The sequence below is a fragment of the Anopheles coluzzii genome, chromosome 2 (assembly GCF_943734685.1).
Source record: "Anopheles coluzzii chromosome 2, AcolN3, whole genome shotgun sequence".
Taxonomy (NCBI): Eukaryota; Metazoa; Arthropoda; class Insecta; order Diptera; family Culicidae; genus Anopheles; species Anopheles coluzzii.
In genome coordinates, this window is record NC_064670.1 from 43,392,277 (window position 1) to 43,411,470 (window position 19,194).

Sequence of the window (19,194 nt, forward strand, 5' to 3'; positions counted from 1 at the left end):
GTCCGCTACATCCGGGGTCAGTAAATGGAATTGTGATGGTCGATTTAGTATAACAACTTTCCCGTTACTGTGAACTGGACACGGTGTGGACAGTTTTCTCTATCATTGGGGCCCTTTCCGTTTTAAGTTCGTAGGCTGAAATTTCAGTCTGTCACCTGTTTGCATTGTATAGTAGTTTGTATAGCAGCTATCCCAGTGGGTATATTATACAGATGGGCTTATCCCAAGGTGTATGAATTTGTCAAGTTTGGAGGTGTTTTTTACTCATTTCATAAACTCTTTCATTTCATTTTTACTTCAGTTCATAAGAGGGGCTGAGAGTGGCAGAGAGAAATTTTTTCTAAAAATGCGATTTTTAATTTTTATCCTACTGTTTCTAATCAAGATGGATTAGATGAAACGATTTATGAAAAACAAAACAGATTTCTCTGATTAATCTTGTTTGTGCTAAACTTAAACTGCGCATCGGGATGTACGGTAGCATATTTGAAAATGAGGGTTTTATTTGTACTCGCCTATAATCTTAAGATCATATTCTGTTAAAATCATCTATAACAATCCGTACCAAATGAATTATCCGTTAGAGCTTTCAGAAAGAACGCTGTAAGCGAGCAGGAATATGAACAACGTCAACAAAGCCTGTGTCTACCGGCTACATCTCCCGTACCTTAGCGAATTAAGACAATCTCTTAGACCAATTCGTCAAAAGGTTAATGCGCACATAATTACTTAATTTGAAACAGCTTCAACGAATGCTTATAATTTTAGGCGCTCCATGGAAAACAAAAAGCCGGCAGTTCAGGCAAAGCTTACAGCAAATAAGATTATGGTTTATCTGGGGTACCCTCTTTAATGCCTGCTGCAAATATTTACTTCTGTTTGCCGTGGAAACCAAAGCGACGGGGAAAAATACAGTGACGCTACAGACAGTAAAAACCGAATGAGAAACAGGCCCACATTGAAATCGAGGGGTTCTTCTCGCGAGAAAATTGCACGGACTTGGGTGTAGCATAATGTTGCTCGAGTGGCGTGAAACATGATTATAAATGTACTATATGTACGTAAGTACCGTAACCCGACCGCACGGGGCTTCCCGGCTCGCCAGTTAAGCTTTATTTGGAAGGTCTGTCGTTTTCAGCTTTTGAGCAGAAGAAAACTCCCCACCGCACGATGGCGCTCGTTGAATGTTGTTTGTGTAAATTGTTTCTTTGCTCACAAGACCGGAATGTGAGTTTACTTGTACCGTAATGTGGCACAAAACATGCCATAAGATATGTACGTATGTGCTGCAAGAGGTTAGGGTGAAGAGAGCAGCTATAGAACCAGTGGCTCAAGAGGAAAAATAAACCTTCCAAGAGCCTAAGGCTTCGTCCAATTGTGACAATAATCGTAAACTGAAAACCTTTTGTAAACCCTCGGCGTAATGTGTTTTTAAAAGGCAATTCATCTTGCGCACCGAGAATTGCAAAGCCCATCGTAACCGTTTCCTTTGCTTTTGTATTGCATCAGACAGTGAGCGGTGTGTGGTTATGTGCTGTATGGTGTTTCTATCCATATGAAAATTATTTGTCGCCTGGCTAATAAGCCACCGCAGTTGGAACTGTATCGTAGCTGAAATTATACACATTTTCTAGACTGTATGTTTTTTTTAAATGAAACCTATACTGCTAACATGTAGATTGTATGTATATTACAAATATAATTGCATTATATAAAAAAGTTTATAAAAGTGAAAAGATAGTGCATAATAAAACAGGTGCAGCATATATAGTGCATGTGAGCGTAATCAAACACGAGATATTACATAGGTGTAGAGGATATGGAGGTTGAAATGCATTAAAGGGAAGAGGAAAATGTTCAGTTTCTTAAGAAGTCTACAATCATCAGCGTCAACGGCATTCATAACTTTGTTATTCTTAACTTGACAAAAAAGATATTATGTCTATTCAGGCGTTTGAACACTTCTAGCGTAGCATTCCGTTGAAAGATGCGTGTGGGTATAAATGTTGCACAATATTCATTCCATTTTAAATATTTTGTATTGATTTATGTATTGGTTTTGCATTAAACCATTTGATGTGACAATTTCCTTGCTAAATAAATTGCAAGTACTACGATGAACAATCGTGATCGTGATGGATGTGATGAAAAATCGTAATGAAAAGTGATAGAACTCATACAAAGATGTCTAGGTTAAAAAGAAACAGTACAAACAAAAAGTTGGTATACAACAACAAGATGCAAAGTGATATGAATAAATATATGTAGCAAGTTCGGACAAATGCTGTAACAAACAAAACCCAAAGCCAAAATGCGCACACTCTATTGGTTAGATAAAACATAGTAAACAATACCTTCAGCATCACTCATCAAGACCGTTAGCCACAAAGGGTAGGAATAGAAAAAGGAGAACTGATCAAAACAACATAAAGGGATAACGCCAACAAAACTGTGAAATCAATCGTTTTTTTCATTCTTATGCACGATATATTGAAAAAAGATGTAGGACTATATTTGCGTGAGCAAAGCTAGAAATGACATTCAGTAGTTCTTCACAATCTGTTTTGAAAATGTCACAGAGAACAAACCAATCATTGTCGAATTTTGAGTAACTTTAAAAAAAATAGATTTGATTAAAACAAAAGGAGAACAAAATGCATTGATTTGCAATCTTAATCGTAAAACATACATGAAATTTTGCACACAGCAAAATGATGGGGCTTAAAAGAAACTAAAAAAATATACATACCCGTCCAAAACACAAACTAAAAACCAACAAACAAACCAAACTGATGCTGAAAGATGGTGCAAAATAGTGCAGTCAACCATATACAGACACAAAACAAGTCGATCCATATCCGTTCATTCACGCGTTCCGCAACAGGTGAGTAGAGGAAGAGAAAGGATTCAGTATTTGGCGCGCATCACCAGTTGTATTGCTGGATAAATCATACCTATGCAACACCATAACGCATTCGTTGCAAAGTAAGTGTGGTGAGAAACGAAAGATGAACGCAAGACACGATTTTGCATACACACGTGAACAAAATAACAGGAGCAAGACAGAACTCATCAACCGAGCAGCGGTATTACCATTATCCATCACCAGCAATAATTATGTATGTGTACGATCAATCATTCCATCAAACCAAATAGCAACAAGTGTGAGTATCATCGACATCATATTGGTCCCAATCCATCACTGTTCAGGTGGAGCTTTGATACAAATCGAAACACAACGGCTATGAAATTAACGACAATGAGTGTAATATGCCATTCGCACTAACAATATATAATGTAAGAAAACGGTAGAGTCTGAAATAATAATTCATTCGATAGAATTACCAAACGCATAATCTGTTAATGTAACATTAGAAAATGAACAGAAACCATTTTCATCAAAAACCAAGGACGGATGTAGAGAGAAAGAGATGCAATAAAGAAAAGGCAACAAAACACATTCGATGGAACTTTCTCTGTATTCTAGATTGTAAATAGCAGCCCATATAAAACATAATGAAAATAAACGCAATCTCAAGAATAGCATGAGAATAGGAGTTTGAGAGCTCAACTTAAAACACGATAGAAATGGACCACATTCTAAAACAAAGGGATGTAACAGCAGGAAGTAATATTTATTGGGAAGTGGATCTTCAACCTGCAGCAAGATAAAAAAAAAAACAGCAAACAATCTATGAACAGATGTAGGAAATAACATACAAGTAGTGAGAGCTATTGATAGGAAGAGACAGAGATCGAGAGAAATAAAACAGAAAGAAACAGAGCTCCACATGATGAGTGAAAAGGAAGTGTGTGATAATACAGGGAACAAAACAGAACTAAATTGCTATCAGTAAATCAATCAATCAATCAATCAATCAGTCAGATAATATCAGAACAAACGGATGCTCGGCAGCTGGATGCGTTTTTTTTTGTTCAAACCATATATATATAGAGAGAGAATCAAACCCAGAACAATCCATTCACAAGAACAAATATGTATATATGTATATAAAATTGTATAGAAGGTTTTTTTATAGAGTCACAACGGCAGACGAAAGGAAAAAAAAATCATGAATCAAAAGGCCATTCTAATACAGTTCGCACTCATTCTGTCGCAGTCTTTAATTATCCAACTATATAATATAGATGTATATATATTTATACGTGCGTGTATATATAGATGTATAAATTGTTTCATACTTTTATACTCAAGTAAATTCTTTTGTTTTTTTAGTTTTAGTTTGTTTGTTTTTTAGTTTGTTTGGTAGTAGTAGTAGTAGTTGTAGTTAATTGTAGTTGTTCTTCGTTTCTTTTTCGTACATTCATCGTCTGTCATCGGCTAGCAATGTTCATTTGTTACGGTGTTTGGTATTTGTCAGTTGTAACATTTTCATCTTTCTTGCTTTGTGATAGGGCAGGAGTGTGTGTGCTTGTTGCGTGGATATGTTTTCTGTTGATAAAGTTTTTGAGCAAAAATCAATAACGAAAGAGAAAAATAAATAAAACGCAGACTTAAAAAGCTTTGATGAAATAAGTGGAAAATGAGATTCTAAATTAATATTTGTAATAGAATATAATGAGCTTAAATTTGATTGAGAAAGATATGGCAATGGGATGAAGTTTCTAGTAGAAGTTTCTGGGATGAAGGCAGACAGGAAATTGGTAATGTTATTTACCATCAAAAATGCAAAGAAAAAGACACTAATCACTGCAATACAGTTTTGTAATGAAAGATGCCATTCACGTGTATACATTCTGTCGATCGAACAAGAACATGGCTGTATTCTATAAGAAAGATAACAACGATATAGTATGCCAAACCAACTTGTACACAAACCGCATCATACACATTTCGACACATCGTTTTCATAGAGTCATCTGCACGCTGTTGAGTTCAGCAACTTGATTTTATTAAAAAAGCTACCCTGTATCGTATTCACTTTTGATATATCTTTTAACCATCATATTTCATCGTACAATTATCACCTCTCCTCATAATAAACTTATAGAAACCTATAATTGTTCCAACACAAAGGTGAGGGAAGATAAAAAATAGTGAATTTTGAAGAGCACTTCTTATACATTTGTTTTAGAACATTGGCGAACATGTGCAAGTTAATAAACTTTTGAGACCTACGTTCCCGTCCAAAAGGCAAGTTCATGGGGAAAAATCTCAAAGGAAATTAAAAAGATTACATATGGGGTATCTGAACGCAGTCGTTCGCTAACGTTTTTCTTTTGCATGTCACGTAAAACACGGCACGACTGAAAACTTCATTTCCTGCAGTGCGCTAGGTTATAGGAGTCGTGTTCCATTGATATTAGCTGCGCAAAAAGCAAGCATCGGTTCAAAAAGGATAATCTACATGGACAGTGCTAGAGCGTTTTCATCTAACCGTACGTTCGAACGGGGCCTTTAAATCACTACTCGTCCCGTATACAGAGCGACGTTCTCGCGTTACGTTAGGACAGGAGTGTTGTCATGTGATAGAATACATCCATGTGGGAGCATGGAGCGAGTCAAAGCACAAGCACGGATTAGCGAAGTGGAAATGTACGCGCGTTATAATCTCTCTTTATTTATGCTGACACTCGATGTCATAAATTTGAGTCTTAGCTCACGAAAGCCCATACCAACGGCGTTTCACTGTAGTCAGCTATGGAGTTGATGAGTTTGTCTTCTCTAACGGGTCTCTAACGAGAGCATCGGGTTGCAATATTCAACGATGACAAGGAAAAGTGTGTGTGTATGGGGTGATTGGTCGAGTTGGTGTGATTTTATTGTTACTAAGCTTCTGATGCGTCACAGTCTAAGCAGTTTTTTTACTGTTCACGCGGTGTGTTGCATAAAACAAACATGATGCAAAAGTAAGCAATACTCTGACAGATGCGTGCCTTAAACATTATGCATATGTTTCCACGAGTGAAAGTTTTTATTAGCACATTCGACTCACCACCGATCGCAATATGTTCGTACACATTTGCCTGGCTTCTTGTTCATTCATATATCATAAAGAAGTAAAAGAAAAAAGAAGGACAGAAATAAAAAAAAATCAAAACTCCAGAGAACGTTTAAGTTGAAGAAAAGATGGTTCCATGGATGTACTTGCATGTTTTCATCGGCTTATAGATAACATACGTCATGTGAAGCAATAAAAAAATGAAATCGGTTGAAGCTGTTACCGATTATGATGTTTTTCCTTTTAGCTTTTCATTTCTTTGAATAATCCAAACATCCTTCAAAGAAAATCGAATTGAAATTTATATTCACAGTCACATGTGTCGGAACTTGTGTCGAGATGGAAATATAGATGGAGACGCCTAGCATCTCTCGTGCAGATGGAGACGCGTGGTGTCTTGTGGTGCTAGTGCACACATAAACACCGAGCTCTATCTAAATATGCTGCTCTATGAAGGTAACGGAATTTGAGATCTCCAAAGGAGCTAGAGTGCCACCAAGCATTTTTTGAAGCTAATTTTTAGTTCAATGACCAAATGAGTTGTCACTAAAAATAAATAAAAACAATTTTAAAAAATAAAACAAAAATAATTTAATGTATGCAGTTTACTAGGTCGTCACAGTCATCCGCTCGCTCCAACGATCGAAACAGTTTGGCTGTATTGACAAACAATTAACCAAAATCAATCAATAAAAAAAGCCTTTTGGGAAAATGAACCAAACAATTTATAATTTTTTTCTATGATGTGCAGCAAAATTAACACTTTGACTGCCGGCCTGACGTCACAGTTTTTCGAGTGAGCACTTAGCGCATGAGCAACAGAGCGATAAGAGCGACAATTTTTCGTGCGAATGTTATCTCTCACTGTTTCATTGCGATAAGCGGCGTAGCACATGTTGTTCTCGTTCTTTCTTTCCTACCTCATACGTTCTCAAGAGATTCACTAAGCGTCACATACAAAGCTGAGCGGTGAGCAAAGCGGTGGACATACGAATTTATATGTCGCGGTGCTTAAAATATTAAGCATAATATTGTTACCAAATAATGTGAGCTGCCAAACCATATAGGATAACAAAATTGAAAATATGTGGCACACCGCAAAACCACGGAAATCGAAAAAGTTTTTCATAATGTTATCCGTTTTTTTTCTATTTGTTTGTTAAAGGAAAAATTTGAAAAATTTATCAATAGAGAACCAAATTACAATAAGAAATTAACTATTGGAACAAAAACTTCCCCTCTATTGATGTAAGTGTACCACTAAAATATTTAGTAGTGGAGCTGCCGAAAACCTAAATGTTGTTGCTGATAAGATGCTGACGTGTATCCATGATATTGCGATACAATCCACGGCAAAAACGGACACATAAGTGACACGTAAAAAAGGCGTTATTGCTACGCATAGTAATAAATCCATGTTTTAATTTTATGTAGGTGGCCGTCTTGCCTCATATGGATAGCAATGTTACCCCTTGACATAAAATATCACATATTTTCAAAACGTTTTTAAAGTCGTTTTTACATTTTTTTTCTGTGACTCAAACTGTTAAAAACTCAATAAGTTAAAGATTAAGTGTAGAATGGCGAAGAAAGAATAATCTTATGGAAAACAATTGTTAGTAAGTTACAGGTAGATTTGCTTAACGTGATACACTAGCCCCAAATTCTGCTACTCATGATGTCAGTGTTGCGCTGACCAATAGATCGGCACAACTAGGATTCACTTTTAAGGAGAAGTTTTTTCAATTCATACAGCCTTCGCAAAACAGTGGTAGCAGAAGTGAAATGTACATTTCCGTAAAAGCAAATACAGTTTGCTAGAGCCATGCTTGTGCAGAAATAAATTTGCATAATCTGGTTGGCGGATAAAATACTTCATGTATTCGGTGAGTATGTTTCCTCTCAGGCTAGGCGTGTGCTTCGCGATCGTGATGCATTTTTAACAAAACATGAGCATTTCCGTGGTGGTACAGCACCTTGTAGTTGTTATTGCGCAGCAATTATGTAGTAGCTGCGGTGTATTCATGCTTTCCATCTGCATGTTGGCACAGCAAAGCGTGAAAATGAATTATTTAGCCCTCGTGTTGAGCTTCAAGGTGAAATCCATTTATATCGTATCAATAATGAAATATTTTGGAATTGATCTCTAATGTAAAAAACGTAGTTTGTAAAAAAAAAATCGAAAGTTTCTCTTTAAAAGGCAATACAATTGTAAAACACAAATTTACAGTTGACTCTTTGGACGATGGTGCTTATGGTAGGTGTACAGGTGATTTGAAACAAACACTAAATGTAAAAAAACGCTACACAAAAGGAGACATTCGTGAAATCAAACACAGACAGATGATGAAATCGCAAACATAGCACAAAGAAACACCATTCCAACAAACAGTAGAACCAAACAGAAACCGGGAAACAAGATAGATACCGTGTGATGGGGAGTAGTGAGCAGTGTTGATTGTTGGCGAAAGGATGGTTCGATGAATGTGACGATGGGTTATGACGTCAGTCGTCGATGGCAACAATGCATCAGAAAGTGACGCATCTCTACAAACACACACGATCCATGGAGAGCGTTTGTAATGAGTGTGATCGGGATGTGGGTCGATGGATGATTGCGCAAGTGCCGAGACTGCTTATCGGTGCTAAGAGTCGAAAATGCACAAAAGTTTTGTTTTCGATTTACAACAAAAACGATGGTATAAAACGATTGTGATAGAAAGGAAAGACAGAGTCGTGTTGTCCATGTGGTGGATGCATTGATCGATTGCCGGTACAGCGACGAAGTGGTAAAAATAAATAGAAAGAAAACATGACATGGATTCGTTATAGATAAACTAGGTGATGGGTAAAGGTCTTTATTGTGATAAAGTTAAAGTGAACGTGAAATAGTGAAACATTATTATTTCACAAAATATCAAATGAAAGGTATTGTACATCTTTACTGCTAATACTATCATAGTCTGAACACCAGCTTATGATAATAAATAGAACTTATTTTTTGTCATTCATACCTCGCAGACATCTTAATTTTAATACAATGTGAAATTGGTTTTGAGGCAGAATAAATGTAAGATATTTCGAATTTTAATACATCTATTTTAGAGTGAACAGCTTAAAAAGTAATATTAATTTATATGGTAAATAATAACCCATAATTTGCTTAATATTCTGAGCAATATAGCAACATTTGCTACACATGTAAAACTTCACGTTCTCTTACACTTGATCACTAAATATACCTTAATATGGTAAAAGGTAATCAGGGATCAAAGAAAAGAAGAATTCGGAAATCGCTTTCTATTCTCTGGTATATAAAGTGGAACCCCTCATAACGAGAACCCCTTGTATCGATTTTTTCGCATAACGATATTTTTAAATGCTTTACAAATACCGCTTTTATACAGTAAAATCTCGCATATCGATCAAAAGACTAAACAATCGATCAGTTTTTCAAGAAAATAAGTCAATAATAATGACAAAGAAATAGTGAAAATCGATCATTAATAAACAGTGAGAAAAGTAAAAAATAAATAAATATATAAATAAATAAAATGGATAGTGAACCAAATATATTTTCCAATTACTAGTACTATCGAGACTAGAGATTCATATTTTCAGATGCGTTTATGCATTTAAAACCAGCATATTTTCGGTCCTGGAACGAATTATTTCATTTAAAAAAATATATATATGGAAAAGAGCCTCCCGTAAAACGAGATTTTTGTGTAACGAGGTAGTCACTGGAACATATTAAACTCTTTATGCGAGGTTCCACTGTATAGAAAGAGAAAGCACAATTCCATTCATAAGGAACCAAAGCCTTAAAAGGAGATCTGCCGAGCGAACCAATCGTACGAGATTAGAATGAAATAACGGGAGTGTCAGATCAGTAGTCTCCTTTCGGTTGTCACAATGCGGATAAGGGAAAAAGTAATGAGATTATAGGGGGAATGAAATGAGCAACGGGTGTGTTGCAGAATCGGAGCGTTGAAACAGCAAAAAGCAGCACACAACAGACAATCTCGGTAATTTTCACTCTTTTCTGGTAATCGAAATTTTCGTTCGCTCTTTTTTTTCCTTCTCTGGGATGCTTTTGTGAAAGTTGCTTTGTGACCGTTTTTGCTCGCTTTGTTTTCCCGATTCACATTCAACATGAGTCATGAGATAATTTTTAAGCTTTTTCTTCGCTTTCTTTATCGGTGGGCCGCCATTTTATTGGCTCTGATTGCAATCTGATTGGCAAGGGTGTGGGTCAACAGGAATTTGGATCGATTTTCATTTCTAGCAATGTATTTGTCCGTTCCCGTTTAACGGTTCCGGCTTGATAAAAAGTGTGTTTAATCGGGGTTGTTGTCTTTCTTGTTAAAGAAAGAGCTGGAAAGAGTGTCACTCTTCTGTAGAATATAAGATTGCTCCATCATCCATTCACTGGTACCAGAATGCGTACAGGTTGTTGGAAGAATCAAACTATTATGATGTTGATTATGAGGCAGTGTTGCAAAACAAAGAACACCTTATTGAAAATGATTAAAAAGAACTTAAAAGAGGTTTTGGAAGAGCTTTTTCAATGTTGAGGATGAGCGAGGAGAGGAAATTTTAGCTCGAATGTTTGTGGTGTTGCTGTTAGTGTAAATATAGAATGTGAAGTTGCTGGGTGTGCTATATTTTCGAATGCTTTGAAAGTGTGTCTTGAGCTATTTAAAACATAGGTGTGGCTGGTTGCATTTGGAATGAGTAATTGGTGTGATTGTGTGTGATTGGTGTGGTAAAATGAAAATCATAAATGTTTGCATAATTTTTTTATAAATGTATTTGTTGATCGATTAAAATCACCACCTTGCTCGCATCAAACGGTTCAGCCTTTTAATGATAAATTAAATTAAAACCGTACACGCAGAAACGCAATCTTATTAAACTAAATATTAATCTACCAAACCAAAACACATCAGTGATATTAGATTTAAAACAAAACTTAACTATTCTAGAGCTAAGATTAAAACAAGTTTAAGAAAAAAAGTGCCTACTAAACTAAACTTAGCACATACAATGAGAAAATAAATAAAATGATGATAGATGATAAATAAAACTGTAGTATAAAAAATCAACAACCAAAACAACCAAAAGCGAACAGTTAAACGGAACGTATGTAATGTGTCTTGAGTGTCAACAGTAAGAGATTGTGTGAGAGGGAATAAATGAATTGACTTTGTAACTAAAAAATAAACTCGTGCCATCATAGGCTAAGTGTTGAGGAAATGAGGATGATTTAGGCGTTTGACTGTTCGTGTAATGGTTAGTTGGGTGGGTTGCATGGTTGACAGTGTTTTGCATGTATAGAATCTTTAGGTATAGGTATAGGTTTGTCCGTAAGTGGTATGTTGATTCAATCACTAGCTGAAGGATTTACTTATCGTACTAGAAAACGTGTGAAATCTGTTGTTTCGTCATGTTACATTCGTTGTAGTGAAGCAAATGCGACACGAAGATTGATGCACTGGCTTCAACGAGTCATTTTGTTGGTTGGAAATCTTTCGTGAATAACAGAACAAAATGTTTTACCGGTATCGATAACCAGCACCGCTTGCTGTCTCCTAAGTAACGGTAGCATTATTTTACGCCGATTGCTTACGTTTACGTATCTAACCTGTTAGCACGTTCGTTTGCCGTGGCCGTTGCGAGTGATTATGATTGGACAATTGGAGCATCGTTAGAAGGGGGAAGTAGGGAAATAGGTGAGAACATTGTTCTGCGCAGTAGTTTGCTACAGTTGGTTGCTTTTATACATTATAATTGTTGTTTTTTACATTTTCTTTACATTGCTTAACATTTTTGTATAAGTTTAACAGAGCTGTGCCAAAACGTTGATGTTATTGTACATGTAATCGAAGTGGATGATGTGTTAAGGATAGTTCGCACTTTAAAAAAAAAGTATTTGAACGATTTTCTCTTATAACGCACAACAGTATGAAGAAACAAGAAAAATGTTACAAAATGTAGAAAAACAAACGTTAATGTAACTGTTGTGTTATTTTCTTAACAAGCAATAGATGGTTTTGTATGAGGTTTTGTGGACATAATCAATAACAACATGTTGAACATTACATTGACCAATCAATAGCTGTATTCTTAACATCATTTTCCTTTATGTTTTTTTTTCTGTTACATTTCTTTTATTCTTTTCCACTCCTAGATTGGATTTTTACCCCTTTCGCTATCAAACATCCTATCTTTACCTTTGGTCATTTTAACAATTCAATTGACTCATATCGTTTCACAACGTTAATAGGAGATACCTGCACCCGGCAGCAATGTGCACTTGCTACCATCCAACATTTCCGACCGGGGACGTCAATAACGATTATTATAGCTTTTCTTATCGTAACAATTTAGTTTCTTGATTTTTCCTTCGTAATGAATCTATCTACACGTATAGATGTGACTTGAGAACGACCATGAGTTACCCTTACTGACAGAGATAACGCACGATTTGCTCGAAAGTAAGAAGGACATTGTGGCTAATGGAGAACGCGAGCACTTCCGTCAGAGGGAAGTTTCTTTGCACTTGCTTTTGTCTTTGTGACGGCTGGGAGAGAACAACAGAGAAAAGTGGATAGTTGAGAGAGTTTAGTTCGTTTGTTTGCGAGGAATTCGGTACGGTACGCGCGACTGGTTGCGATCAGCGCACCGTTAGCGGAATGGTTGCTTACAATGCTAGTTATTGTCGTCATCACGAAACATTTACATTTACGTACAACCGGGAGCTACAGCCGTTAAAGAGCACGAGCCTGGCCGGCAGCGGGTGGCAGATAGCGGACGCTCCTCACCTCCTGCTAACATTCGTATTCGAGCACCACCTCACCACGCTCCTTGCGCGACTGTGACACAATCACGCGATGGGGCCCGTAGCCCAGGTAGCTGTTGGTCGGGCCAGGGGACTTTGCTGAAGATGCTGCCGGCGGTCCGGTCGGTGGATTGTTTAAGCCTGCAAACGATCGCCTGGTACCGCCGACCGTACCTGGCGTGCTTGGTTCCGCGGGAACGGTTCCCGCCGCCGTCACCGACCGAAAGTGGTGGTCACCGGCGAGCAGCTGATTGCTGCTCAGCTCGTACGGCAGCTGTGCGTGCGGGCGGTAGGCAAGCAGTGCCTTGTGCTCATTGGCCGCCGCACCCTCACTGTCGGATAATGGTTCGTTAGCTGCCCGCCGGTGAGCATCGGGCTGTGTGCGCTGCAGCGGCAGGCCCTTACGGGCGTGCTTTTTTCGCCCGCTGCTGCCCAGCAACAGTGGCTGCTCGACGGCGTGGCTTCGCCGAATGTCGATGGCAGCATTAACCAGCAGCAGCAGCTCATCGGTGGTAACAACATCGTCTACGAAGCACCCATCACCGCCCACCTTCGTCAGGGTGCGCTTCCCTTCGCCCTGCTCGTCGCTGTCGTTATCGGAATGCTCGTTAGCGAGTGCATTGTTTTGTAAGTCTTCTCCATCGCTTCCGCCCGCCGGCAGTACGTTCCGGTGGCCCGGGTAGAGGCCGCGGTGCAGCAGGCGCATCGTGCGGTCGGTATCGCTGTCCGCCCCCATCAAGGAGCGGGCCCTGGCCGCGTTCTGATAGTGCTCGAGATAATCCTCCTGGTACGTCAAATCAGTGTCAAGCACGGTCGGTACCATCTGGCGGAAGTGCGACCGACTGTTCGATGGTTTCGGCTGCACGCGATAATCGTACCGATCCGTGGCCCGCGGGGAGACGGGCCCGACGGTGGCCGAGCCGGGATGCGGTTTGCGCAGCCGGTGGTTCTTTTCGACGCGCTGAGCTGCCGGCGAACCGGGCCCGGAGCCAAGGGCGGCCTGGTGGCGCGGGCTGCCGTCGAGGAAATTGTTATAGATTCGATGGCTCGAAGATCCCGCGGGCCCTTCACCGGCACTTAGCGTCACGAACGGATTGGTCGTATTGTTGCTTTGCATCCGGTGCATCCTTGGCTGGTGAAGGGTCTGGGCGGCTGGGCGGTGCTGTTTGGGTGAGCTTTGGTGCTGCTGGCTCTGGGATGCATAGTCTATCCGTGCTGCTCCCTCGCCGCCGGATGCCGTCTCTTCGGGCGTGGCAAGCAGCTTGAACTGAGTGCCGTGCAGCGAAGCTTTCCTGGACGTGGCAACAGCAGCGGGTGCGCCGTTGCCTCCACTCGAGGTTGCACTGTAGACGGAAGCGTAATCGCTACTGCTCAGCGAGCTAGAGGTCGCATTGTTCTTGCCGTAATGCTCCACCATCGCTCCTTCGAGCGTTCGCGCGGAAACGGACCCAACCGGCGCGACACCCGTCCCAGGCCCGCCCGAGAACGACGCAAGCGAATCGAACAGTAGCATTCGAGCATCATCGTCATCATCATCATCTTCATCGTCTTCGTCGTCATCGTCGTCGTTTTCTGGCTGCTGCGTTTCCTCCCCATCGTACGGTTGCTCTTCCTGCTCACCATTCATGCTCCCTCCGTAGCGAGCATCCTCTGCACTGCCAGTGGCGCCATCGAGGCGGAAAAAGTCTCTCATCTTGTTCGCCTTCACGTTCGGTTTGGTCGAGGTACGTGTGGAGGAAAGATTATTGCGCAGGTACTCACTCGAGCTAGAGCTGGTGTTGGTCGCAACCCAGTGCCCGTGGCCCCTTGCCCCTGCCCCGTCCCACACGTCCTCGAGCTGTATCAGATTGGAGGTGGTGCGGCCACGCGGCACCGTCCCAGCCGCCGCCTCCAGCGTACTGTCCGTCGCTTCGGGGTCTTCATCGCCGGTCGCCAGTGCCAGCGCGTCACTATTCGCGCCCAGTCGACCCGCAGCCTGTGCGGCCACTCGCAGCGACGGATCGAGCGTTTTCGAGCAGGACTTTGCGCGCTTGTGGCGTGTGTAGCGTCCCGGCGCCGGTCGCGGCCGGTCCCCGTCCCGGTCGAAGTGCTCGTTCAGGAAGCTGTCCAGGTAGGCGAGATTCTTCGTGAGGTCCAGCTCGGATTTGTAGCTCTTGTAGACGATCTTTTGGCTGAGGTTGGCCGCTTCGTTTTCCTGCCCGTACCGGTGGGTGGCCTTAATTAAATCATCCAGATTGTAGGAGCTGACGAGCTGCTGCGCACCGGGTCGGTGGGTGGAGGTGGTAGTATCCCGCGGCTTGCCGCCACTCGCCGAGAGGAGGCGCCATTTTTGGCCGAGCTTGAGGAAATGAGATTTCGCTTTGTTCAAGTACTTACGTTCGCCCCGGGCCGATGCTCCGGGGCGGTGGTGGGATGGGGCCACTGGCTGTGCTGGTAGCGCTAGCTGCCGGTAGCCCGTAGGCTGATGAAAAAGCGCACCCGGTGGGTTGTTGGCCGTGCCTGGCGCCCTGCTGCTTCTAAGCTCGTGTTGTGGCTGCTCGACGCCATACCCACGCTGATGCTGCTGCTGGTGGTGTTGGTGGCTGGTTTTGTTGGGGAAATGAAGATTTATATTTTTCAGCTGTGGCCCCCGCTCGGGACGCTTGCGACGCGGGGTCCCGATGGTGTGACTGCTGCCCGTGAACAGCGTCGTCAGCTGGAACGGCAATTCGGCGGAATCTTTATTACCCGTCCCGTGGTCTGGCAAGCTGGCGAGTGGCTTGCTTTTACTACCTTTACTGCCGCCGAGCCAACGCTTTTTGCCCAGCGTTCGTTTGCTGGCTCTTTCGCCGGTCGGGTCTCCTTCCAGGGAGGCTGTGTTCGATCGGTCCGGTGGGAAATCAAGCGCACCGGTATCGGACGCTGCTGGCTGGGCGTAGTCTTGCCGTTGGAAGAAGCGCGTCGGCACGGCACACTCGCCCGACTGCCAGTAGTGGTCGCTGGCCGCGTGTGGAAAGCTCGTGCTTAGCTGGTGCTGTTCGTCCGTGAGGCCACTGGCCACTTCCTCTTCGCCCGGTGCCCAGCCGTCTTCATCCCACTCGCTGCCCGTTGAGGCTGCGTTCGATCGCTTCCGACCGGTCGGTTTCCGGCTGCCCGAACCGAGCGTACGGCAGGCACTGTCCAGGCTGGCCAAACGCTGTCGGTGGGCCGACGGGCGGATGTTTTCGTAATTGTTGCGGCCCGGCTCGACCAGTGCCGGCTGTTTTCGCGGGCTGGCGTGCTGGGCGGGGGACCGATTGGTCAGCAGTTGCTCGCCCACCCGCCCGCCGGAACCGGAACCGGAATCGTTATCGTACACTTCCGACCGGCATAACTCGTCACTTTCGTGCGGCTCGTTCGCTTCCTCGCCGGCAGGCGTGGCCGGCTCACCATCGGGCGTTAAACTGTTGCTATTGTAATTATGCCCGCTGGGTGGCGGGGTGGCAGCATTCGTGGGTGCCGTTTCCGTTGGATCCGGAACCGGAACCGGTTGCCCCTGTCCGGATGCACGCTTCTGCTGCTGCTCGGTGGGTGATCGGTGGGCTGTTGCATTATCCGCCCGGTCCACCGTTGCCGACCCGGCCCGGCCCGTTCCGGCGAGCTCGTAGATGCCCGTGCTGGAATTTGCTTTAATTAAAATACCCCTCGCCCGCGGGTACCATCCGCGCAGCGATCCGCCCATCGCCGCCCCTTTGCCGGACTGCTGCTGCTGGTGGTGAAGCCGTTTGAAGGGTGCCCCCGGGCCGCTCGGTGGGCCTGCTCCCGTGCTGCTGGTGCTGCTGTTACTAATGCTACTGCTGTTACAACCCGCGCCAGCTGCTCCCGACCCGTCCGTCTTGCTATCTACGGTGCCGGTGTTTGTGCTGGCGGTACTATCGTTGCCGCTACTCTCAACCCCGCACGCAGCGCCGCCACCGCGTTCACCGGCCGCAATCGAACCGCGGGCCGACATTAGGATCAGTGAGTACGATTTCTTAAAGCTAGTTTTGATTAAAAAGTTACCCCTGTCCAACCGATCTAGCAACCGGTTGAACCGCTCCAAACCATAATCACTCGCTTTGGCCGGCAGACGCGCCCTCGTCTGGTCGGGCCTGCCGTCCGATGCACCGGCACCGGCACCATCAGCAGGCCCGTCTATCACTAACCTAGTGCCGGCGGGCCGCGGCGCACACTGACCTTGGACGCGGTCGTGCGACCGGCCGGCGAGACCAGCGGACGACGGCGACCGCCGACCGGGCGACGAACCCTCCCAGACGCAACGACCGTCCTCCTCGACCGTGGTACCGGTGCGGCTGGCTGCGAAGGCGGCCGGTTCGGGCTGGCCCGCGGCCAACGGTTCGGCCCCTTCGCAGCCAGCGCCGTCCTGCAGCGGGCTGCTAGTGCCCCCGGTCGAGGCATCGTCCGTGAGGGATTCCTTCACCGTGCCGCAGTCGGTCTCACTGTTTGGCGTCTGCTAAACTCTTGTCGGTGGCTGCAATATCATCGCAGCCATGCGTACCTTCATTGCTTCCGGCGAGCCGGGCGTTCCGTTCTGGTGCGGATGGTGCGCGGCATGGTGCGGATGGTGATGGTGATGGTGGAAGCCGGTGGGCGTCGTGTAGATCGAGTCGAGCGGCGGTACGCTCGTGCTGTCCGAGCGTGACTTTAGGTCGGCCTTTTCGCTGGAAGTAGAAGAAGTGGGAAATAGAAAACTGTCAGAAACATGGCTGGGGCGCGTATACTTGATGTTCAAATCGTATGATGAGATGGTTTCGACTGCACAATGTGCGTCATCCAATCAATTTGGATTAAACATTTAAGTTTTTATCTTAATAAGTTTTATATTTTAGCAATTCTGATATACTTGATATGTTCCGACTTGGATGAATGGTTTTAAAACACGATACAAATACACTTTCAATGAATTATTGAACAAAAAAAAGTAATAAATCCTTACGGTCTCTTCACACCCAAACCGAGTCAATTAGCACCAGAATGGACACAGTTAGTGGAAGCATTCAAAACACGTGCCTAGATTGCTCTGTATTTCACTAGGCATCCTACATCATATCAATCCCATATCTCTGTATCGTTCTCTTTCTGTAAATCAGTTTTGCCATTTTTAGTATCCCTCGCCGAGCTCTGCTGCCGCACTAAAGTGTGCATCCGGAATCGTCAATCCGCTTTGGGATAAAATTTCATTCAACAAAAAGCAGAGTTTACTTTCTAGAGCCACTCCGACATGGCACTCTCCATGCGGGTATTTATGATGCTAGGCATAGCACCGATGAAATGGATCGTTCACTCTTGGCTGTGTGATCCACAACAGTTCCCTTTCTATCGTTGAGGCATGCCGGACAGGAGAGGTCCTCATTCCACCTACTGATTGCTATGCCTTACCAGCCCCATCAGCAGTTGGGCTCTCACCGTTGGGCTGCTCTTACTTAGCAACACCCTTACCCGACGGGCATTGTTGCCACTTTCGGGTTCACCGAGATGTCACACAGTGCACGAAACCCATTAAGAGATAAAGTTGTAATCCGAGCGAGAATCTTGATGCAAAAGCAGGGCCGATTGTACGGAATGGGGAGAATGGCAGAAGTTTGCGTTCGGTCGGTTAAGGCTACTAGGTGGCATCTGTGCCGTGCTGTGCCGGGGTTGGGTAAATAGTACCATTCGTCCGTGTCGGGGCGTGATGGTAGCCTACCATACGGTATCACTCGAAGTGAACTACCCCCTTAACGGGACCCTGGTGGAAGATAACGCATCGGGAGTAGAGTAATGCCAGTATCGATGCCTTGTTGTAATTAATTAGAAATTCAAATTACTCTCAATCGAGGAAGTCCACAACCGCACCCCATTGCGTGCCCGTGTAAACTCGGTCAGACTTGTTATTGATATTTCTACTGCCTGCTTTTGCAAATAGTCACAAGGCCCCCCAGCACATCTAACTCTGTGTGGTTTGAGGGAAAATAAAGTTCAGCATTGCAAACAGAGGGAGGAAAAGGGCAAGACAGAGAGACTAAAGGGAGAGCTATAGCTACGGCTTATTGATAAAAGGGCTCAAAGAACTGAAAAACAGCATGAGGGTATGGGTTATACCGGTAGTTTCAAGGATTGTAGCACGTTTTAGTTGAGTGTTAGGGATTAGGGGCACTAATACTATTAATCCATTGAACGAGCTTCCAAAAACTTTCGATTTGTCACTGTGGGGACTAGTGTTTTTTTAGGCAGAGCTCCTTTCGATCGTTACTAATGCGATCTGCCATATTTGTTCGTAGTGTTCGATTGCCGATGTGAACAAATTGCAGCTTGCTGAAAGATGTATTACCCCCGGGGATGTTTGTTTGCATGCCTGATGAAACAGACTGGGGTTTAGTAACTTGTTCG

The 19,194-nt window shown here is 43.5% G+C and overlaps 1 protein-coding gene across 2 annotated transcripts in view; it reads right to left on the reverse strand.

Moving 5' to 3' along the window:
- The window catches only part of LOC120947801 (uncharacterized), a 125,083-nt gene that overhangs the window by 20,511 nt on the left and 85,378 nt on the right, over positions 1-19,194 (reverse strand). For both annotated transcript variants that reach the window (XM_040363531.2, XM_040363530.2), the window contains exon 12: positions 17,324-17,486. In XM_040363531.2, coding sequence (XP_040219465.2) covers positions 17,324-17,486 — 163 coding nt within the window. The remainder of the gene's footprint in view (positions 1-17,323; positions 17,487-19,194) is intronic.